This window comes from Doryrhamphus excisus, chromosome 2 (assembly GCF_030265055.1).
Source record: "Doryrhamphus excisus isolate RoL2022-K1 chromosome 2, RoL_Dexc_1.0, whole genome shotgun sequence".
Lineage (NCBI taxonomy): Eukaryota > Metazoa > Chordata > Actinopteri > Syngnathiformes > Syngnathidae > Doryrhamphus > Doryrhamphus excisus.
Genome location: NC_080467.1, coordinates 28078573 through 28103953, shown reverse-complemented (window position 1 = coordinate 28103953; position 25381 = coordinate 28078573). Strand labels below are relative to the sequence as shown.

The 25381-nt window shown below is 37.2% G+C and overlaps 1 protein-coding gene and 1 long non-coding RNA gene across 8 annotated transcripts in view; one reads left to right on the top strand and one right to left on the bottom strand.

Moving 5' to 3' along the window:
- Positions 1-202: 202 nt before the first annotated feature.
- LOC131105169 (uncharacterized) overlaps positions 203-25381 on the bottom strand; it is a 26301-nt gene continuing 1122 nt past the window's right edge. Inside the window, exon 3 of one of the 3 annotated variants that reach the window (XR_009119884.1) lies at positions 203-1362. This is a non-coding gene — a long non-coding RNA (uncharacterized LOC131105169). Of the gene's footprint in view, positions 1363-20365; positions 21455-24555; positions 25130-25381 lie in introns of those variants that run through there. The other 2 variants (XR_009119889.1, XR_009119887.1) reach the window with 2 other exon arrangements.
- On the top strand, positions 663-16685 carry tlx2 (T cell leukemia homeobox 2). Of its 5 annotated transcripts, XM_058052869.1 has the most exons (5): positions 663-1655; positions 9883-10095; positions 11801-12038; positions 15898-16078; positions 16268-16685. In XM_058052869.1, the coding sequence occupies exons 1-5, from the start codon at positions 1139-1141 to the stop codon at positions 16277-16279; spliced, it is 1161 nt and encodes a 386-aa protein (XP_057908852.1). In that variant the 5' UTR covers positions 663-1138; the 3' UTR covers positions 16280-16685. The 5 variants fall into 5 exon arrangements, with proteins under 5 accessions (XP_057908852.1, XP_057908843.1, XP_057908835.1 ...); XM_058052860.1 differs by having other exon boundaries at positions 15898-16685; XM_058052852.1 differs by lacking the exons at positions 15898-16078; positions 16268-16685 and adding an exon at positions 12136-12485.

Below are 25381 nucleotides of genomic sequence, written 5' to 3'. Positions count from 1 at the left end.
TATACAGCATTACTGTACATGCAGTTTATGTTTGTCTATATTGTTTACGGTTTGATTTAATTGAAAAATGTCTTTAAAAAATAATATAAAACCTTTAGATTTTATTAAATAAATATTTATATATATATTTATATATTTTAAAAATTGTGTTTAATTTAAACTTCTAATTAATCATTATTTATTAAATGTGTGACGTCACCATTTACTTCCATAGATACATCTTGATTTTTTTTTTTATTTGGTTAAAATAAATCTAAGTGTGTATTACTGCACTATAATAAAATAAATACAAATAAATATTAAACTATTTCTGCAGCATTGTGACTGGAAGGAAAATAATAAATATAAAATATGAAAATTCTACCTGCTTGTTTGCAAATGATTGCAGTTTTAAAGGGGCTTTGTGTGTCCAAATGAAATGCATAATAATAATAATAATAATGCCAATATTAGACTAGACAGTATTAATAATGAGCTGGCTGGATGTCGGCCTCCAGCATCATTAAAAGACACAAACACCCCAATTGGTTCCATCATGTCTGCAGAGGAACAAGAAAAGATGCTGTACCTTTAAGAGATGAGAGCACGTCCACTTTCGCCAGGAGCAGGATGATGAAGACAACGAGGAGGAGGAGGAGGAGGATGAAGATGAGGAGGAGGGTACGACCGAATGGCAGCGTTTACGCAGAGCTTCTTCTCACCTGCACTTGAACGCAACACAAGTTCCCACCTTGCTTTGCAGCGCTAGTCTGCAAAATTAAAGTCCACGTCAATCGCGTCATGGTTTGGCTTTTTGCGGCTGCTTCGGTTCTGGTCGTGGATCTGGATCATCACCAACAGCATTCAGGGCCCATGCAGGCTCTCGGGGGGACCCGGTCACCTCAGAGGGAGGATTTTTGTCAGTGAGTGTTTTTGGCTGGTCTTGAAGATGGAATATGCAGTCTCCTAAAGTCCAACACGCTGCTGGACGCCAAATGATGGCAACATGTTGGACCTCTGACGCGCTGGACCTGTTCCTGTGGACCACTGAGGCGGGTGTGGATGCTTGAAATTGTTTTGAAGAGAACACTGAGCATTGATTGTTATTGTTTATAAAAAAAAGAACATAATTAATTGTGATAATTGCATAAGATAAAGTATGGAGCACACCGGCATCGAGGAGGTGAACCAAACCCACCAGCAGCAGCACGAACCCATCAGCTTCGGGATCGACCAGATCCTCAACAGTTCGGACCAGTCCAGCGGCTGCATGCTGCCGAACAGGACCGGGGACACGGACTACTCGCTGGCCGCCTCCAACGTCTACAGCAACGGCTACAACAACGTGTACAACCCGGCCTGCTCCATGGGCCTGGCGGGTTCCTACAACGTCAACATGAACATGAACGTCAGCATGAACATGAACGTCAACGTCAACTCCGCCGGCGCCGGCGGGGTGATCCGGGTTCCGGCTCACAGGCCCATGCCGCCCCCGACTGCTCCCGCAGCCGCCGCAGCAGCAGCAGCCGCCCCTCATCAGCCGCCCTCCGCGCACCCGGGCGGCATCGGGCCTGCCGGGATACCACCCGTGCCCGGCATGGGCCCGATGGGGAACGCCAATTTCACCTTCCCGTGGATGGAGAGCAGCAGGAGGTTTGCCAAGGACAGATTAACAGGTAAACAGTCTTTTATTCGGGGCCATAATAATTACCTGCCTTGTCTGCAGCAGAGAAAACCTTCACACCCTGCAAAACAGCATTGCAATGCACGTACAGTCCCTGACAAATATTGACAAAAATAACATATACCTGCACTGCAATGCAACCATCAATCTTCAAACCATTAAACCGGCATTTATCTGCATTAAAACACACATATAACCTACAAAACCTATACAAAAAAGAGCATTTATCAGCATTAAAACACACATATAACTTACAAAACCTATAAAAAAAAGAGCATTTATCAGCATTAAAACGCAAATAAAACCTACAAAACCTTAAACATCAGAATTTATCTGCATTAAAACACACATTTAACCTACAAAACCTTAAAAAATAGCATTTATCTGCATTAAAACACACATATAACCTACAAAACCTTAATAAAATCAGAATTTATCTGCATTAAAACACACATATAACCTACAAAAAAACCATTAAACCAGCATTTATCTGCATTAAAACCTACAAAACCTTAATAAAATCAGAATTTATCTACATTAAAATACATATAACCTACAAAACCTTACAAAAATTAGCATTTACCTGCATTAAAATACATAACCCACAAAACCTTTAAAAAACCAGCATTTATCTGCATTAAAACACACATATAACCTACAAAATCTTAAAAAAACAGCATTTATCTGCATTAAAACACACATATAACCTACAAAACCATTAAACCAGCATTTGTCTGCATTAAAACACACATATAACCTACAAAACCTTAAACATCAGCATTTATCTGTATTAAAACACACACATATAACCTACAAAACCTTAAAAAAACAGCATTTATCTGCATTAAAACACACAAAAACCTACAAAACCTTTAAAAAAACATTATTTATCTACATTAAAACACACATATAACCTACAAAACCTTAAACGTTAGCATTTATCTGTATTAAAACACACGTATAACCTACAAAACCTTAAAAACCAGCATTTATCTGCATTAAAACACACATATAACCTACAAAACCTTAAAAAAAATAACATTTATCTGCATTAAAATACACACATATAACCTACAAAACCTTAAAAAACAGCATTTATCTGCATTAAAATAGACGTATAACCTACAAAACCATAAACATTAGAATTTATCTGTATTAAAACACACATAACTTCCAAAACCTTAAACATCAGCATTTTATCTGCATTAAAACGCACATAAATCCTACAAAACCTTAAACATCAGAAACACAAAACACACATATAATCTACAATACCATTAAAAAATCTGCATTTATCTGCATTAAAATACACATAACCTACAAAACTTTAAAAAAAATCAGCATTACCCTGCATTAAAACACAAATATAACCTACAAAACCTTAAAAACGCAGCATTTATCTGCATTAAAACACACATAAATCCTACAAAACCTTAAACATCAGCATTTATCTGCAGTGAAATTCCCATCTAAACTTTCCAACTCTTACAAATCAGCATTTATCTGCATTACCACGCACATAAAAAGCTACAAAACCTTAAAAAAAAATCAGCATTTACCTGCACTGAAATGCACATATAAACATGAAATCCTTGTGTGCAAGATGGGCTACAATGATGTCAAATGCATGAGACGAAGAAGGTTCTGATTTTGGTCCTTAAATCTCATTAATTTAGATTTTAATTTAGTTGAATCTATTTTACTGTGAAATAACAATGTACGCTATTTCTCACTATTTGTATTTCATCTGAAAGAAAACAGCATAAATTGCAAGAGAATAAATTATAGAAATCTTTTAAGTAGTTATATGTTGCCAAAAGTATATATTTTTTAATTACTGTATTTTGATTGGTTACAGTTTGCATACATTATTTAGACCTAATAGTTACAACTACTTTTTATTATTTGTTCAGGCGGAAAATATCATTAGTATTTTGAAATTGTGCTATTAATTAGTATTGTGTGTCACATGACGTCACATTTATGAAGATGAAAATGAAGACCATCATAGATATGCGCCCCCCCGCCCCCTCATGAAATATTGACCATGGCTTCCATAGGTGATGAATAATTAAGAAGCGAGGTTGGGGGCGATAAGTCAAGTGAAAAAGTGTAAAAAGCTTCATCACTTTCCTCCTTTTCATTGCTGGAATGATTTCCTTGCTCTTTGTTGTACGACGTATTGATCACACGAGGAAGCACGTTGCTTTATGATTATCAATCATATTCAGCCTTATTGTCTCCATGAGAATGCCAAGTCATTTATAATAATAAAAAAATATGAATACAATACTACAGCAATTTAAAAAGTGACTTCATTTAGTTTTTACTGTAAAATCATTCATTCAAAAAATGGAAGAAATATTTTCCAAATACTGTATGTAATCTGTATAATAATTAAATAATAATTAAATAAATAAATAATAATTACACGTAATTAAATAAAATAATCTTAATCTAAAAAGATTATTTATGCTTTGAAAACAATTCTTAATATATATATAAAAAATATAAACGTCAGTATTTTTTTGTTTTTTAAAGGAGGTGACTTGATTTAGTTTGTCTAAAATAGAAATAAAAATAAATCAATCCATCTTCTATGCCTCTTATCCTCACCAGGGTATGCTGGAGCCTACCCCAGCTGACTTAAGGCGATTATCATATATAATATATACAGTATTTAATTTTTTTTTTTTACTTTAAAACCCATTTATTAGTAAATTAAACTTTTTTTCCCACAATACCTGCTTTGGGTTACGGGAGTATATATTTTAAAAAAATAATGAAGTCATATATGCATAAGTTAATAAATGCATTGACTCTAAAAAAAAACATGATTCAATCACTTCAATGATTAAAATGCTTTAAAAGAATTACAAACATCCTATTACACAATCCCCACTCAGCACAATAACCGCGTGTTTAATACCGTCAAATGTTGAAATAATAAGACAACAAACAGAGCAGCCATCAAATCAATTTCCTCTGCCATACATTACAAATAAAAACAGTTTAAATGCTCTCAACGTGTGGGGAAAAAGACAGCCGGCTGCCTTTTGCAAGGCTCGGTGTAATAAATAGCAATGTATGTTCATGTTCTATTTCAATATCCGCCCCCTTTAGAATCCTTCACGGATATATTTATTAGATTGCCTGCAAAAGGTAATATCCGCAGTGGGGGAGAGCGGCCCTGTCACTGAGAAGTGTTATTAAGTATAAGTGGTTTTACTACAGCCTAACATATTCTCTGCGGTGGCATTTCCTTTTGGTGATATGCTAAATTGTGTTAGCCTGCTTGCGCATTTTTATTTCTCTTTCACATTGAAACATATTCTGTGTTTTTTTTGTGTGTTTTTTTTTTTTTTTAGAATAAAATGCATTCACGTTTAATGCTCTCCAGGCCGCTTGTAGTACTTTAACACAACATTCTTCATGCAATTGGACTTTTGGGGATTATTTTCCACATTTAAAAGTGTCTTAATGAGTTTGCTTTACAGTAATGGTAGGTGGGTTGAAAATTTAATTTCCGGGTTTAGCATTTTATAAAAATTTTGCATAAATCTGAGGGTAAGATAACATGGATTTGGGAATTTTTAAAGGTTAATATTGCTGTAGAATATTCATCTTGGTGAGATATTTTGCTGTGCATGCTTGTAGTACATTAGCATAACATTCTTCATGCAATTGGACTTTTGGGGATTATTTTCCACATTTAAAAGCGTCTTAATGAGTTTGCTTTACAGTAATGGTAGGTGGGTTGAAAATTTAATTTCCGGGTTTAGCATTTTTTTTAATTTTGCATAAATCTGAGTGTAAGATAACGCAGATTTGGGAATTTTCAGAGGTTAATATTGCTGTAGAATATTCATCTTGGTGAGATATTTTGCTGTGCATGCTTGTAGTACTTTAGCACAACATTCTTCATGCAATTGGACTTCTGGGGATTATTTTCCACATTTAAAAGCGTCTTAATGAGTTTGCTTTACAGTAATGGTAGGTGGGTTGAAAAGTTAATTTCCGGGTTTAGCATTTTATAAAAATTTTGCATAAATCTGAGGGTAAGATAACATAGATTTGGGAATTTTTAAAGGTTAATATTGCTGTAGAATATTCATCTTGGTGAGATATTTTGCTGTGCATGCTTGTAGTACTTTAGTACAACATTCTTCATGCAATTGGACTTCTGGGGATTATTTTCCACTTTTAAAAGCGTCTTAATGAGTTTGCTTTACAGTAATGGTAGGTGGGTTGAAAATTTAATTTCCGGGTTTAGCATTTTTTAAAAATTTTGCATAAATCTGAGAATAAGATAATGCAGATTTGGGAATTTTCAGAGGTTAATATTGCTGTAGAATATTCATCTTGGTGAGATATTTTGCTGTGCATGCTTGTAGTACATTAGCAAAACATTCTTCATGCAATTGGACTTTTGGGGATTATTTTCCACATTTAAAAGCATCTTAATGAGTTTGTTTTACAGTAATGGTAGGTGGGTTGAAAATTTAATTTCCGGCATTTAGCATTTTTTTAAAATTTTGCATAAATCTGAGGGTAAGATAACATGGATTTGGGAATTTTTAAAGGTTAATATTGCTGTAGAATATTCATCTTGGTGAGATATTTTGCTGTGCATGCTTGTAGTACTTTAGCACAACATTCTTCATGCAATTGGACTATTGGGGATTATTTTCCACATTTAAAAGCGTCTTAATGAGTTTGCTTTACAGTAATGGTAGGTGGGTTGAAAATTTAATTTCCGGGTTTAGCATTTTTTTAAAATTTTGCATAAATCTGAGAGTAAGATAATGCAGATTTGGGAATTTTCAGAGGTTAATATTGCTGTAGAATATTCATCTTGGTGAGATATTTTGCGGTGCATGCTTGTAGTACATTAGCACAACATTCTTCATGCAATTGGACTTTTGGGGATTATTTTCCACATTTAAAAGCGTCTTAATGAGTTTGCTTTACAGTAATGGTAGGTGGGTTGAAAATTTAATTTCCGGGTTTAGCATTTTTTTAAAATTTTGCATAAATCTGAGAGTAAGATAATGCAGATTTGGGAATTTTCAGAGGTTAATATTGCTGTAGAATATTCATCTTGGTGAGATATTTTGCGGTGCATGCTTGTAGTACTTTAGCACAACATTCTTCATGCAATTGGACTTCTGGGGATTATTTTCCACATTTAATTGTAGGTGGGTTGAAAATTTAATTTCCGGGTTTAGCATTTTTTTAAAATTTTGCATAAATCTGAGAGTAAGATAATGCAGATTTGGGAATTTTCGGAGGTTAATATTGCTGTAGAATATTCATCTTGGTGAGATATTTTACTGTGCATGTATGGTTTTCTGAGGGGTGTGGTGCACAAAAATGAAGGAAAAAAATGACAGACATTTTTTTTACAACAGTATCATGACAATGGAAATACAAAGTGCTAAAAATACTCGAGGGAAGTCATTCACTGGTGTTTAGTCTGCCAATAAATAGTAAGTAGTAATGGTAGTAACGGTAATAATGGCCGACTCCTCTGCTCCATCACTGAGCAGCACAGATGGCCCCCCAAATCGTGTTTACTGCGGCATTATGCGGCCCGACGTGCTGCTGTGAGCCTCCGCAGGCCTTTTCGGCGTGAGCATGTGACCTTCAAAGTGAGACTATGACCTCCAATGGCCGTTTTGAAGCCCAAATGCCTTCTATGGAAAAATAGCCAAATTCAGACTCCGGCATAAAACGGGGAGTAAAAAAGTAATGATGGAAATCCCGGTCCCAAGTCTCCAAAGAAATCCTAGCGGGATACAATTACAATATGCACAATTATGCACGGTGAAACCTGATGATGTTCTTATTAAAAAACGGGAGTTAGTGCAGAGGATTATGGGAATAGTTATTACAGGCGTGCAATATGCGGCTTGTCATTTACGCTGCCTTCATTTGACGGCGAGCACAAATTGCGGCAATTCATCATGGAATCACAAATTTGCCTCGGATTCTGTGGGGACGCCAAACACCCGTGCAGATGTTTACGCCTTTTTTTTTTTTTTTTGATGGCACAAAAAGGAATAAATGAAAGAATGAAACGTTTCATCTTCTATTGCTCGGCTTTATCAGCATCATGGTGGTGGTGGCGGGGGGGAGGGGGGTCCATACGTCCCAAAACGATCTCCTTACACGTATTGATCTTCTGTTTACCCACGGCTGACAAAATAGACAGGATTCATAGATATTTTATGATGCAGGAGATAAGTGGTTATTAATACCAGGACACGCTGACACGGACGGGAAAGTCAACCAACAACCGAGTGAAAACAAGCTGGTTCATATTTGTCGAACGGGGAAAAGAAAGCAAATTAAAAGAGATTGTTTATTAATTCCATATTGATAAAATACTGCACTGTAGTCTAATCTGCAAGGTAGCTTTTATAGGCGGGTATTAACCGTTTATTTATACACTAATCCCTCGTTTATCATTGAAACCTTCGAAATATGGTTTTTAACACTCAAATTAGCATCCTTCTTGTTGTTCTTTTTGTACTTCCTGTTTGCACATTACTTCCCGCAACGATTGTCTCATCAAACGTATCATAACTAACACTTAGTGACCAGTGAATGCATCTTTCAATGCATCTTCTGAATGCCACATATTTGTATTTTATGCAGTTTCGCCATTTTTATGTTTGCAAGTGCTTCATTCTCGATTAATAATAAGCCATAAAGTGGTGAGGCATTACCATATTGGTACTATATATGTATATTATGATCAATATTATTGAATCAATCAATAATTTAAAGAAACATAGCCAACAAATTTGTATAACAAAACTGCACCTCAGAGATATGTACTGGTAATAAACGATTTTTCTTGAAATAAATGTACAAATTATTTTATCAAATAAAAATGATTATTATTTTGTATGTATTGATTTAGTAATCCATTCATCCATTTTCTACGCCACTGCAGCACCCTTGATTGGTACCCAGGACTCCAGTTTGTTATTATTAATTTGGGTAAAAATAAATAACATAAATAAATAAATTAAAAAATAAAAAATAAAAAATAAAAATAATTCAGTGCTAGATAAAGCTGCTGTTAAAAAAAAAAACCAAAACAAACTCCAAACCATTAACGCAAGTTATTTTATAAAATAAAAATGATTATTATTTTGAATGTATTGATTTAGTAATCCATTCATCCATTTTCTACGCCACTGCAGCACCCTTGATTGGTACCCAGGACTGCAGTTTATTGCTATTATTAATTTGGGGAAAACAAATAAAAATAAAAATAAAAATAAAAATAAAAATAAAAATAAAAATAAAAATAAAAATAAAAATAAAAATAAAAATAAAAATAAAAATAAAAATAAAAATAAAAATAAAAATAAAAATAAAAATAAAAATAAAAATAAAAATAAAAAGTGATAAAGCTGCTCTTAAAAAAACCCCAAAACAAACTCCAAACCATTAACGCAAATTATTTTATAAAATAAAAATTATTATTATTTTGTATGTATTGATTTAGTAATCCATCCATTTTCTACGCCACTGCAGCACCCTTGATTGGTACCCAGGACTGCAGTTTGTTCTTAAATAAAAATAAAAATAAAAATAAAAATGAAAATGAAAATGAAAATGAAAATGAAAATGAAAATGAAAATGAAAATGAAAATGAAAATACAGTGCTGGATAAAGCTGCTGTAAAAAAAAACAAAAAACAAACAAACTCCAAACAGCCATTAACTCAATTTTTTTCATAATCATCGACCCTGACAATTATTTGCTTTTGTCGACCACGCACACGGGCAACAATAGCGGACTCAGCGACTAACTGAATGGAGAGTTAATTGGAGCATTTCTGTCAATGTCGCTGAGTGAATGTTCTGATTTACGAGCGCTTTAAAGCGATAGACCTTTAAAAACACTTCCATTGTTTGTCATTGTACGTTATCTACTGATGCTCCACAGCACGAAATGTTAATATTTGTAGATAAATGACCTCCAGAAGCCGGCGCTCTTCATCATGATCATATTTGCAACAACGCTACCTGTCATTTAGGCTCCTAAATGGCAGACATGTCCCCGTGCAAACGCCAGCCCAAGAGAAAATGTGATTGAAGCAGCTTGTGTTCATCATTCAGGCGTCTCGGTCATGTGATTATACGGGTCGGTGCCGCTGTGCTCCAGATGCGGGGAGCTCACTGTGTCTCCCTTTCCTTTAGGGGAGCAGGCAGAGGAGAGCCGAGCGCGAGAGGCCGCAGGGGGGGCGGGGGCGGCCGGGCCCCTCTGCCCTCTCCCCAAGGGAGACATCGGCAGGGTCCCCGTCTGGAGCACGGTGGAGACTTTAACTAAATGCTATTACCCCGAGCTCGCTCACCTGCGAGACGGCAATGGCCTTCTTGCAGACTATTCTTTCCCAAAGGGGGCTTGCCCAGGTGAGTCACCCGCCCCCCCATCCCATCACCTCACCCCCCAACACCAACATTGTTCAGAATTTAGTTGGTTATTTACCGAAAGGCACAAAAATCCACGTCAAAAGGTTAAGAAAACACATCTTAGCTTTGTGTTATGATAACTTCTTATCTACTTCCCTTTTTCGGATATTAAATTGAGATATTCCGAACTTATTAAGCATCCAACACAACAAATATCACCTTCATTGTCCTTCACATGTTCTGATTTGAAATACAGTAATCCCTTGCCACTTCAAAAATAGAAATAATACGTAATTAAATAATCACTTTTTGGGGTTGAATACGGCCTATTATTAGGAAAAAATATGCATAATTAAGCTAAATTTAAATTAAATTCATTCATTCATTTTCTACCGCTTATCCTTATGAGGGTCGCCGAGGGTGCTGGAGCCTATCCCAGCTGTCTTCGGGCAAGAGGCACCCTGGACTAGTGGCCAGCCAATCACAGGGCACATATACGTAGACAAACAACCATTCACACTCACATTCATAGGCATGGAAAATTTGGAATTGCTAATTAATTAACCTAGCATGTTTTTGGAATGTGGGAGGAAACCGGAGTACCCGGAGAAAACCCACGCATGCACGGGGAGAACATGCAGAGATGGCCGAGGGTGGAATTGAACCCGAGTCTCCTAGCTGTGAGGTCTTAAATTAAAATTAAATTAAAATTTAAAGCTAAATTAAAATGTTTACAAGCATAAAAATGGCTAAATGAAGTACAATAGAAATATAAGGCATTCGGAAAACGCATTCAAAGACGTTGTGATATGTAGTATCCTACACCGGTCACTAGGTGTCAGTAATGTTACATTTATGGGATCGCAGAAAGAACCGTGCAGAAACCGAAAGTAAAAAAGGAACCCTCATCTCAAATTTTTTTAATGTTTTTTCCTGAAAAACTAATATGAAAACTAGGGTGTTCGAAAACCACACCCTGGACTGGTGGCCAGCCAGCCAATCACAGGGCACATATAGACAAACAACCATTCACACTCACATTCATACCTATGGACAATTTGGAGTAGCTAATTAATTAACCTAGCGTGTTTTTGGAATGTGGGAGGAAAACGGATGTTCGCACAACATGCGAACATGCAAACTCCACACAGAGATGGCCGAGGGTGGAATCGAACCTGGGTCTCTTAGCTGTGAGGTCTTAAATTAAAATTAAATTAAAATTTAAAGCTAAATTAAAATGTTTACAAGCATAAAAATGGCTAAATGAAGTACAATAGAAATATAAGGCATTTGGAAAACGCATTCAAAGATGTTGTGATATGTAGTATCCTACACCGGTCACTAGGTGTCAGTAATGTTACATTCATGGGATCGCAGAAAGAACCGTGCAGAAACCGGAAGTAAAAAAACAAACTCTCCCAATACTAGCGTGTGGGAGTCTATCATCTCGAATTTTTTTCATGTTTTTTTCCCGAAAAACTAATATGAAAACTGGGGCGTTCGAAAACCAAGGTTTGACTGTAAGCTAGCTTCCAATGCTATCTTTAGTTGGTCACAATTTCCTCCGGATAATCGGGAAAATTGTTGAAATGAAAGAAATGTTGACTTTTCGAAATTTGACCCAGTTCTATTTTTATCTGTCTGCTGTTTCTGTTTAAAAAAAAAAACAACTCAAACGATTCATTATTTCCGTGTTTCGTTCCAGCCGCCTTGTCACCGTTCTCGGTGACACGCCGCATCGGCCACCCGTACCAGAACCGGACGCCCCCCAAGAGAAAAAAGCCTCGCACGTCCTTCAGTCGGGTGCAGATCTGCGAGCTGGAGAAGCGCTTCCATCGTCAAAAGTACCTGGCATCGGCCGAGCGCGCCACCTTGGCCAAGGCCCTTAAGATGACGGACGCGCAGGTCAAGACGTGGTTCCAGAACCGGCGAACAAAATGGCGGTAAGTCTTGAAACCGCGACCATCATTTTTGCGATGTGCTCATTTTGATTGAAGCCTAAATGGACACTCACCGTGTCTCTTGTTTTTGGGTCCAAAGTGGCGACTTGAAACGTTTTGGAGGACGCCGTGCAACACAACGCCTTTTTTTTTGCTTAGCTGGGCGGTCGGCGGAGGCCAGTTCACTTGACCAAGCACAATTACTGGAGCCTCCTAAAAGGCCTTTTAGGAATCTGCTGTCCACAGCAATACTCAAAACACTCACTGGAGGATCTGGCCTGCATTCCTACACTCTCCCCGCCGCCGCTTCCAGTCATTTGGAAGCCGATGAGGGATAAATCCAATGACGCTTTCCCGCCCATAAAGCCACTGCACCTTTTAAAAGCCATTTTTATGACAGAGCCACTCGAAAACTGGCATTTTTCATTTTCACACATTAGCTTCTTAAGGCAGGGGTGTTCACACTTTTAGAGTCATAGGAAGTGTGTGGGGGGGGGCACTTTGATGTTTTTCATTCATTCATTCATTTTCTACCGCTTTTCCTCACGAGGGTCGCGGGGGTGCTGGAGCCTATCCCAGCTGTCTTCGGGCGTAAGGCGGGGTACACCCTGTACTGGTCGCCAGCCAATCACAGGGCACATATAGACAAACAACCATTCACACTCACATTCATACCTATGGACAATTTGGAGTCGCTAATTAACCTAGCATGTTTTTGGAATGTGGGAGGAAACCGGAGTACCCGGAGAAAACCCACGCATGCACGGGGAGAACATGCAAACTACACACAGAGATGCCCGAGGCTGGGATTGAACCCTGGTCTCCTAGCTGTGAGGTCTGCGCGCTAACCCCTAGACCACCGTGCCACTTTGATGTTTTTATGTAGTTAAAAATTTTGCAATTTTGCACTTTTTGGTTAGCATTATTACGGCATTATTTAGCATTTAGCATTATTGGTGTCAACATTTCGACTTTTTCGCCTTCTTGTTAAATATTCCCCCATTTCTACCGTTTTCCCGTTTTTATTTTATTTTTACAATATGTCACTGGCCAAAAATATTTTTTTTTAGATATTTTTGTTCATTTTGTTCATCAAATGTATGAAGAAGCAACTCTGTGGTAAAGATGCAGGCTCAATATGTCCTACCGGGCCGCATTTTGGACACCCTTGGCTTGAGGTATAATATACCAAAGATCACATCACTAGGGGGGAGGACTGTTAGGAATGGAATATTTTGCACTGTGTTACAACAACGTGCTGATCTATACCACAGAGGAAAAAGATAATAATAATCGTCATAATAATAGGGTTTATAGATATGCCACTATAGAGATACTACTTCATGATAAAAATAAAAAATAAAAATAAAAATAAAAATAAAAATAAAAATAAAAATAAAAATAAAAATAAAAATAAAAATAAAAATAAAAATAAAAATAAAAATAAAAATAAAAATAAAAATAAAAATAAAAATCTACTTTGCAGAAATTCACCTATCGTGTCTGGAACAGAGTAAAAATACAATTTAAATAAAACAAGACATGATTGTATATGCAAAACAATACTAACTTTCATAACCCGCAAGGCATGCTGGGAAGCCCATGCTCACACGTCCCCCAACAGAAAATTACACAGTCTCTATTTAGTTTTTTGTCTCAGAAAGTAACCCCAGCAAAAAGCGGGCATCGAGTGTCTACAGTACATATACTATCTCTATATTAAGTACTTGGGTCGAGTGTATGGCGCCCTCTGGTGGTTGGCGACAAACAATGAAGTAGATTATGCCTATTTTGCAACACAATAGTCATATTTTGGTCCATGAAATGTGACATGATGGATGGATTGTTTTCGTAATAAATCAATCATTTACATGAAACAGGATGTGATATTCAGAAACAACTGTTAGCGCCTCTTTGCTAGTGTGCAAAAATATACAAATATACAAAAATATACCAATATACATATACAACATACATTTTTTTGAAAAAGCTAGACAAAAGATGCAAAAAAAACCAAACTTTTGGACCAATTTGAATGAAAAGAATAATCTAAAGATGCTATTTAAACACAAGAATCTCCTCCAATCGAAAAAAACAGCAGCTAGCCTAAAATAAACAGACTAAATGGCGTGTCACGACAAATAACCGGCCTCGGTACTTTCCAAGATTTATGCCGTCGCCAGCTCGTTGCACCTGGCAGGCCGAACATGAGGGATGTCTTTGCATGACCAGCACGCTAACTAACAAGACGGTGATCGAATCAGCAGGCAGCCAATCGGATTAGCATAATGCCGTTAGCAATAACGTGTGGCTAATGGACGCAGGTTGGCGAGCACGCCTGTGTGAGCCCCCGTACCTGCCGTAATGATTTTTCTCTTCTTGCCATTAGCGCTAGACAGCGCCTTTTCACACGAGCCGGATTATAAATCTTTGATACATTCACTGGTTGAAGAATGCTGGAAACTGAAAAACAATAGAAACTTCAAAATATGAAATATTTATAATATAATATATAATATTCATAATATATTATGAAATGGAAACTAATTCATTGCAGCATGAGAGTGCAATACTTGGCTTCAACCAGCAGAGGCACTCTTGATTCAGTCTTAATTAGTTAGCCGGTCGCCCACAACGCATGCTGGGTAACCAGCAGCAATGCCTCTCTCTGCTACAATATAGTGAGACATGCAATAAAGCAAATGGCACATGTTGTGATGCTCGAATGCTCGAATGCTCGAAGCTGCAGGTCAAACCTGGGCGCTTTGTTCACGAAATAAAACCGCGCGGTCGAAACAAATGCAGATGTTTGTCATTTTCAGCGCCTCCCGACACGACGTACAAGATGTTGCGTCTGTGTTAACATGTGTAAGGTCGATCCTCCCACCTGCCCTCTGAGTCACGTTCCCTCGCCAGCACCTGTCACTCAGCCCCATCAGCTGTCATCTCGCCCCGAGCCCCACGCGGCGGCGCAGGTGGCGGAGACGTATAAATGCAAATGTATACCAAACCGCATGTGGTTTCTTTATTCCCCTATTATGAATTTTAATTATTGACAAGGGCCACTTTTACAATATAATTTTTAATTTTACAATTTTTAAATTTTCATTTTTTATTTTTTTTAATTAAAAAAAATATTTTTAATTTTTTTTATTTTTAAATTTTTTTTAATTTTTATTTTTTACAGTTTTTAAAAATGCATATAAAAACAACATAATACAAAAGCTGTATCCAAAATATACAAATGTAATAATCCTTAGATAATAAAAACAAATTTCCTTCAAATATTAGCAACTTTGTTGACATTAACGCAAGCTTGACCGATAAAATTGCGTAAAATTGCGTAAAATTGCGTAAAATTGTGTTATCGCAGTAGTCATGACGACGCGCGGGCGTGCGATTCTCACTGACTTGCTATGATTAACTGCTGCAGGCAAGTCACAGCACACAGATATGGTGCGTTCAAGTGCCACTGAATAAAGTGGGATATTTGAGAAAAAAACGTGTAAAAATGGTTGACTTTTTTTTTTTTTTTAAATCGTGGCCTAACTATTATCATATATGTGGAAATTATGACTGACTTAAATAAATAAATAAATAATATATATTAATAAATATATATTAATAATTAATAATAATAAATAATATATATAAATAAATGAGATGTGCTTTATATGGAAAAATATATATAAATGCACACATTTGCAGGGCTGTGAATGCTGACTCAGCAATATTGGATGTAATTACTCCTAATTTCGAACGATGTTCAAAGGAGGTTGCGGATAAAAGCGTTGTAAAAAACGATCACATGATCCAACAACGCGCCCCTAACGCTTCCCTCCCGGTCTCTCCTCCCGGCTAGGCGACAGACGGCGGAGGAGAGAGAGGCGGAGCGGCAGCAGGCCAACCGTCTCATGCTGCAGCTCCAGCAAGAAGCCTTCCAGAAGACCCTGAGCCAGCCTCTGCAGCCGGACCCGCTCTGCCTGCACAACTCCTCCCTCTACGCCCTGCAGAACCTGCAGCCCTGGGCCGAAGACAATAAGGTGACCTCCGTCACCTCCGTGGCATCTGTTGTGTGAATGTGAGCGTGATTGTGGGCGGGACGTAGACCGTGCGTCCCGGCTGGGGGGGGTCGGTTCGCCGCCAAGGAGCTGCGCTGACATTGAAGATGCACTGTAAATATGTGTTGAGTCAATTTCCTGCCTTACACAACGTTTCCGCTTTCCCTTCAGCTGACGGTCTAAAAAAGGGAGGACGGGCGCTTTATCCCTAAGTGCCGCACACCTAACTAATGGACACCTGTGTACATGCCCACCTATCAAGACCGAACCCCTCCCTCTTCCCTTTTTACTTCTGGAACCTTCAAGGAGGACGCAGAGACTTTCTGCCCATAGCTGCAAAAAATTGAAAAAAAAAGAGGCCTGGTTTCTCCCTTTTGACTTTGTACAACGTAGCAAATGCATGTTTATGTCCTTTTCTGTATGCTGCTGTCGAGGCGCCACGCCGCGCCGCCACGGGCGGTACTCCTCATCACGGACTCCTCACGATGGTCCATTTAAAGGGTGTTTTATATTAAATCATATTGTGACTTTTTTTCCAAAGGCTTTCTCTCGCCTCTTTGTGTCTCATTGGCTTCGTACACAACATCGACAACGGCACTCGGAGGAGGGAAGACCTCCGTCGAGGCCAAACGGTCCTCAATTGCATCAGCAACAAATGGAATTCCTTCACTGATAGCCGCCTCCTGCGAGGAGCAGAACTATAAAAGATATCTTTAAATGTCATCTTCTGGATTGAATGTGTAGGTTATTTTTATATTCTGCTATATTTACCATCTTAGATTTCAACAAAAGCTTGTAAAATATACTTCAACAGGTTTTGGGCTATACTATGCGACGTCACTCAAACATTCCAAACCAAAATGTAATCTTCTGGATTGTATGTGTAGGTTATTTTTATATTCTGCTATATTTACCATATTACATTTCACCAAAAGCTTGTAAAATATACTTCAACAGGTTTCGGGCTATACTATACGACGTCACTCAAACGTTCCAAACCAAAATGTCATCTTCTGGATTGAATGTGTAGGTTGTTTTTATATTCCACTATATTTACCATATTACATTTCACCAAAAGCTTGTAAAATATACTTCAACAGGTTTCGGGATATACTATGCGACGTCACTCAAACGTTCCAAACCAAAATGTCATCTTCTGGATTGAATGCATAGGTTATTTTTATATTCTGCTATATTTATCATATTACATTTCACCAAAAGCTTGTAAAATATACTTCAACAGGTTTCGGGCTACAACTATGCGACGTCACTCAAACGTTCCAAACCAAAATGTCATCTTCTGGATTGAATGCATAGGTTATTTTTATATTCTGCTACATTTACTATATTACATTTCACCAAAAGCTTGTAAAATATACTTCAACAGGTTTCGGGCTATAACTATGTGATGTCACTCAAACGTTCCAAACCAAAATGTAAGCTTCTGAATTGTATGTGTAGGTTATTTTTATATTCTGCTACATTTACTATATTACATTTCACCAAAAGCTTGTAAAATATACTTCAACGGGTTACGGTCTATAACTATGCGATGTCACTCAAACGTTCCAAACCAAAATGTCATCTTCTGGATTGAATGTGTAGGTTGTTTTTATATTCCACTATATTTACCATATTACATTTCACCAAAAGCTTGTAAAATATACTTCAACAGGTTTCGGGCTATACTATACGACGTCACTCAAACGTTCCAAACCAAAATGTCATCTTCTGGATTGAATGTGTAGGTTGTTTTTATATTCCACTATATTTACCATATTACATTTCACCAAAAGCTTGTAAAATATACTTCAACAGGTTTCGGGCTATAACTATGCGACTCACTCAAACGTTACAAACCAAAATGTCATCTTCTGGATTGAATGTGTAGGTTGTTTTTATATCCTGCTATATTTACCATATTACATTTCACCAAAAGCTTGTAAAATATACTTCAACGGGTTTCGGGATATACTATACAACGTCACTCAAACATTCCAAACCAAAATGTCATCTTCTGGATTGAATGTGTAGGTTGTTTTTATATTCCACTATATTTACCATATTACATTTCACCAAAAGCTTGTAAAATATACTTAACAGGTTTCCGGTTATACTATGCGACGTCACTCAAACGTTCCAAACCAAAATGTCATCTTCTGGATTGAATGTGTAGGTTATTTTTATATTCCCCTATATTTACCATATTACATTTCACCAAAAGCTTGTAAAATATACTTCAACAGGTTTCGGGATATACTATGCGACGTCACTCAAACGTTCCAAACCAAATTGTCATCTTCTGGATTGTATGTGTAGGTTATTTTTATATTCTGCTACATTTACTATATTACATTTCACCAAAAGCTTGTAAAATATACTTCAACAGGTTTCGGGCTATACTATACGACGTCACTCAAACGTTCCAAACCAAAATGTCATCTTCTGGATTGAATGTGTAGGTTGTTTTTATATTCCACTATATTTACCATATTACATTTCACCAAAAGCTTGTAAAATATACTTCAACAGGTTTCAGGCTATACTATGCGACGTCACTCAAACGTTCCAAACCAAAATGCAATCTTATGAATTGTATGTGTAGGTTATTTTTATATTCTACTATATTTACCATATTACATTTCACCAAAAGCTTGTAAAATATACTTCAACAGGTTTCGGGATATACTATACGACGTCACTCAAACGTTCCAAACCAAAATGTCATCTTCTGGATTGAATGTGTAGGTTGTTTTTATATTCTGCTATATTTACCATATTACATTTCACCAAAAGCTTGTAAAATATACTTCAACAGGTTTCAGGATATACTATGCGACGTCACTCAAACGTTCCAAACCAAAATGTCATCTTCTGGATTGAATGCATAGGTTATTTTTATATTCTGCTATATTTACCATATTACATTTCACCAAAAGCTTGTAAAATATACTTCAACGGGTTACGGTCTATAACTATGCGACGTCACTCAAACGTTTCAAACTAAAATGTCATCTTCTGGATTGAATGTTTCGGCTATTTTTATATTCTACTATATTTACCATATTACATTTCACCAAAAGCTTGTAAAATATACTTCAACAGGTTTCGGGATATACTATGCGACGTCACTCAAACATTCCAAAAAAAATGGCGTCATCTGGATTGAATATATATTTACATGTTGTGTCCTGGATTGATTACATAAATTCCTTTTAAATTCTGCCATATTCAATCGTTTGGATTTCACCAAAAGCATCCAAAATAGCCTTCGTGACATACTACATGTGGTAACTCAAACATTTCGAACAAAAAATACCATCTCCCGAGGTGAATATGCTGGTTCTTTTTACATTGTGCTATATTTACAAGTTGAAATTTCATTAAAAGCTTCTAAAATCTACTTTTAAAGCGCTTTTATATACATGGCACGACTCAAACATTCCAAACAAAATCCTGTCTACTGGGTTGAATATGTTGCTTCTTTTTATATTCTACTATATTTACCAGCTTACATTTCACCAAAAGCTTCTAAATTATACTTTTAAAGAGTTGTTATGAAGTATTTATGTGACATAACTCAAATATTACAAACCGCATTGTTGTCTTCTGGGTTGATTACTTCAATTCCTTTTGAATTCAGCTATATTTACCATCTTAGATTTCAACAAAAGCATGTAAAATATACTTTTAAAGACTTTTGTGGCATACTACACGAGGTAAATCAAACATTCCAAACAAAAATGCATCTTCTGCGTTGATTATGTTGGTTCTTTATATTCTGCTATGTTTACCAGATTACATTTCACCAAAAGCTCCTAAAATATACTTTTAAAGCGTTTCATAGCATTATACACGGCGTTAATCAAACTTTCCAAATAAAAGTGAAGTTTACGGGGTTGAATATGTCGGTTGTTTTTATATTCTACTATATTATTATATTTTCGTATCCCCAAAAGCTTCTAAAATATACTTTTAAAGAGCTTTTGTGGCATGATAGATGGCGTAAGTCAAACATTCCAAACCAATATGTCGCCTGCTGAGTTGAATATATTGGTTCTGTTTATATTCTGATGTGTTACATTTCACCAAAAGCCTGTAAAATACACTTTTAAAGAGCCGTCTGATCTTTGAACTGTATATTCTGCCTTCAAAGTCCACTGAGCTTCTGGGATGGGATCAGCATCTCCCAATCTGAGGCCACGGTTCTCAGTCGGAAAAGGGTGCATTGCATCCTGGGAACGCCTCAGTGTCCCTTTGGTGGAACAGGAAAAAGTGGCAGGGGATCAAGACAGCAAAGTTGTCCTTGGCTGCGTTTCCATAGCAACCAACGTCAAGTAAACTGCATCTGCAGATAACACAACCGAGAACATATTCTCTTCGACTTCATCCTTGAAACCACCTTGACGGGTGTTTTGTCATCTTTAGCGCCCACGTTGTCATCGTCGTCAAGGTGACGACCAAAGAAAACAAGACAGCGGGGCAGCCGTAAACATCCGTTATCGCCGCGTCCGCTCGATGTGTTTGAAATGTTTTTTCAGCCAAGTCATAACAAAGATTAGCCATCTGGAAGGAGCAGTAAACGCCTCATTCAGGTTCCTTGCTCGTAAATGAGACTTCAGCGCCGTGACGTCGCGGTAAAACGGCCACGCCCCCTCTTCGGTCTCGTTCGGGGGAATCACTTGGGCCGAGTTGGTCTGTTGTTGATTTTGCCGGCTGTTTGTTTTAGAGGCTTTTCCATAATTCCATAACGCTGATATGGCATTTTGCCTTGGTTTGAGTACGTTTTCTTGGTTAGCATACAATATGGTGCCTGTCTTGGCGTGTTATTAATAAAGTCCAATGAAAATAACATGAGCCTCATTGGCGGACTTTGATATGATCATCACGCGTATATGTCGATATCGCCAACTACTGGCCTGGCATGCACATGACACCCTATCCAGTACGGGATTTTGTAAAAACACCAGGAATCTGTCAGTTCTTGTCTCGCTGAAGGTTCCCGTTGCGCCGGCTAGCAGCTGTCCTTAAACGCATCCACCCCCGACGACCCCGCCAGGCGCTCGGGCCGTGTTCCGTCATCCAGTGGTATTCTCGGGCGTCTTGCATGGTCGGGATCCTGTCAGTGGCGGCCTTCTCTCCAGGTGACGCCGCCACCGCCGCCGCTGCTTTCATCTCCCTGTCTCACAGGGGCCTTGAAGACGTGACTTGGCTCATTTTGGAAAAATTCCTGCCTTGGCTGTTTTCATAAGTGCGCTTTGTGTTTTACTGCAGGTGCTTAAAGATTTTTTTTTTGTGGCGCTCTACGCCCGAAGCTTATGTCTTCGTGGACAAACAGTAGACCTCGTATCGGACTTCCTATCGGACGGAGAAAGCAGACAACTATTCGGCTCACAGTGTGTGTGTGTGTGTGTGTGTGTTTGCTCGGCGTCACGCTTGGTCTGTGCCCGTCACTTGTCTCCATTCTTTGGAGACATTTAACTCACAATCAGGCGGCCATTGAAACGTCCACGGTTCACTTAACGCAGCACAGAGAGGCTGCAGACGTCCCGACTATAAACACTCGTGCAAAACGCTTGGAGGCAATGTGGATTTATACGATACGTTAGGTTGTTTATGTGTTATTTATTTATTTATTTCTTCTCTCCGGATACGGACGCTTCCTCCCACATTCCAAACACACGCGTGTTCAAAGCCTGTGACCTTCCATTGGTTGGCAACCCTGTCTCTCGTACAAAGTCAGCTGGGATAGGCTCCAGCATACCCCCAGGACCCCAGTGAGAGCAACCATAGAGAATGACTAATTCAAAAACTAAAAATATTTCAACAATTACCGTTATTATATTCCATCTGGAGCCTATCCCAGCTGACTTTTGGGCAAGAGTCGGGACAACAGCACTCGGAGGGGTACACCCTCGACTGGAGTATACCTGGAGTAAACCCACAAACCCACACATGGGGAGAACAGGTAAATTCCACACAGAGATGCCCAAGGGGAGGTTTGAACCCAGGTCTTCCTGATCTCCTGACTGTGTGGCTAACATGCTAACCACTGCTGCACCGTACGGCCTACAACTGTAACCTCAATTCAAGTGAATTTGAACACAGCCCTTTGCATTCACATTTATTTTAGTGTCATTTAAAAAAAAATATTTTTTTTAATGACAATTTTTTGTAATATTTATGTATTTAAAAAAAACACTAATAAAATTTAATGAATGAATGAATTTCAATTAAAGTGCTAAATAAAATGTCTTATGAAATATGCATGTATATATTGTAAACATTTTAAACCAACAATCAAAACAATTTTATATTTTAAAAATAATTTACGTTTTTTGATTGTTTCAAATAAATTCAAATGAAAAATATTAATAAAATAATTTAAAAAGTTTTTTTCATTAGATACAGTTACAATATCGAGAAAAAAAACTGTCCTTGTTTCTTCCATCATGAAAACATATTCATATGTTTAAAAAACAATAACAACATTTTAAAATTTAAAATAAATTGCAAAATAAAATATATTTAAAATATTTAGGTATACTTTTTAAAACTTTTTTGGAAAGACATTGTATTTCTTTAATATTTAAAAAATAAAATAATTGTTTCAAATAAATAAAAAATTAAAAATTAGATTAAAAATATACTTTAATTTAACATTTCTTTAAAAAAATGTATATCGATTAATTAAAATGTATCAAATATAATTACTAAAACAGTCACTAAAATGTATTTTTGAATAGATGTACAGTACATAGATAAAAAGTACAAGCTATTGATCAACATTACAAATGAGCTGTCTTCCATACTGTGGAGTCCGTCATATACAGCAAAATGCCCAAAGATATCTGCAAATAGGTTGACTGACATCTCCTGCAACTTTATTCCACTCAATCATGCAATCTGATATTTATTCAATCCAAACAACAACAAATCAGCTGTTGGGACACTTGACATTGTTGTCTTTATTTGGACAAGAAATCCAAACAAGAAATAAACTCAAATAAACTGTTTATCCCTCGCTAATCCCGCTATAAAACGCCGTTTGCTACGTTCGACGACGCCGACTGTTCCACACAGCGTCTAAATAAAGACGCTGGTTTATCTAACATGTTTATTTAACCAGCGGCCCGACACCCACTCCACCGTCACGCCAACGCCATTCCCAGCTGTCGGCCGTTTGCTCACGTATGAAAAGTTCGGATGAATTTGGTTTAATGTGCAAGTTGTTACACGCCAGCGGCGCCTCGCCTGTTTTTTTTTTATGAACCAATGGACAATTTCAGTGCAGCTTTGTACCACTCAGAGTACATTCAAACATTTCAATCAGGTGTCGTTTAACTGAAGAAAACATTTTCATAACCTTTCTCTCACTCGTGAAAGACCTGGAGCAAAAACATTTACTCCAGGCAAAAAAAAAAATAAATAAATATATATATATATATACACACGTAGGACTCGGAAACTGTTGGGTCTAAGGCTCAACAAGACACTGGACCGACCATCCAACATCTCAAAGGCAGTATTGCTGGTATGGTTTTCAAACACTGGCACCTTTAGTGATTTAGGGACGATGCCATGATGCATTTGAACAATGTACAGAATAAAAGCTGTAGTTTAACACACGTGGCAGTTTTATGTTAGTTATCCATTTAGTTGCACATTGAAGTATTGAATTTGGCTTTGTTACGCTAAAACCTCCTCAGAGACAATTAGTGGGAACCTAATTTCTGTAATACTTCAACTTAATGCTCCTAAAATGACATTTTTTGGCATAATATTACAATGTTATTTTTGTATAATTTGAGTTTTTTTCTGCTAATATTTTGACTTTATTATTGTAAAATATTAAAATTTTATATCGTCATACTTCCGAAAAATATCGTAAAACACGTTAAGGTCCACCCAACCCCAATATACAATATACTGTATATAGAACTTCATAGCTCATCTACTTAGCTCTTGATGGAACACGTTTGGACACCCCTGCATTATACTGACAAAAGTATTTTAAAAAAAAATTACTGCTAATTGTTCAATTTTTGCTGTTTTTTTTTTAGTTTTCCTATTAAATTATATGTAGAACAGTGGTCTCAAACATGCGGCCCGCGGGCCAAATGTGGCCCGCAGGACACTAGTTTGAGGCCCCCCGCCTTGATATGAAAGTTTAACATAAGTTTGATACGGATGCTGTATGGTATCATGTACCCAGAAAAAATGTATTACGTTTGATTAATGTTCATGTTAAAGGTTAAATAACTGTTAATAGTTATCCTCCCTATCCGTGTGGAAGTGGTAAGTTTTTGGCTATTTAAGTTTAAGGGAAATAACTTGAAGGCTACCGTTTAGGTCGCTAGCTCTCTAGTTTGCGAGTTAGCATGTGTCTCAAGACCCTGCAGTTGCGCAATATGTTGTAAATAAAAAGAGTATAAATGTGACTATAGTCATGTTTTGTCATGTCTACAGGGCTCTAATAATGCTTTGTTCATTTTAATCAGAAAAAAATAATTTGTCTACCCACCAACTATATGTGGTTTCTTAAGTTTTTATTATTTGCTGTTTTATTATTATTATTATTATATTTATTTATTACTGATTGATTGATTTTCTTTATTTTTGATTTGTTTATTTATTGACATGAGGCTTTGGTAATGAGTTTTAGGATTGCGTAATAAAATATTTACTTATTTCTTGATTTACTAGAAAAAAATACAAAATAATTCGGGAATTTCTGTGATTATCGGTACCAAAAAATGATTTAATGTGATGGGGTTTGGTGTTATTGTTAGTAAGAATATATGCAAGCATAATTAAGTAAACCTGCACTGTCCACGTGTACGTTTTCATACAAAAATGTACCTAACTTGTGCAGAAAAGGTGCAAAGGCTACGTGTTGATTGATCCGCCGACGTGCAGATGTGCCTCCTCCAGCTCTCGCCCATGCATGAAGACAAGTCATTGCTGTTGGCTCGAACGTTTTTTTTGGCCCGTGTGAATCGACACCTGCCGTGCAACGGCGTGACGCGGAGGCTTGGAAAGAAATTGGACAAGTTCAGCTGGTGTTTCACAATGCCGCCTCAAGACCGTCACGGTACGCCAGCAATTCAAACATAAGTCACATTTTTGTGAATAAAACAAACCTAACATAAGAGGTATCAGCATGCATATTTTATCATACATTACATTTTATTTACCAGAGCCCATCCCATAATGCTTTTTCCCTACTGGACTCGTTTATCCTGTAATATTCTAAAATGCCAAGGCTTTAACATCCTCATTTTA

Coding starts and splice junctions, on each gene's coding strand:
- tlx2 (XM_058052852.1), top strand. CDS start 1,139: ATGGAGCACACCGGCATCGAGGAGGTGAACCAAACCCACCAGCAGCAG. Junction 1,656..9,882: donor TGCCAAGGACAGATTAACAG/GTAAACAGTCTT, acceptor CCTTTCCTTTAG/GGGAGCAGGCAGAGGAGAGC. Junction 12,039..12,135: donor AACCGGCGAACAAAATGGCG/GTAAGTCTTGAA, acceptor TTGGGTCCAAAG/TGGCGACTTGAAACGTTTTG.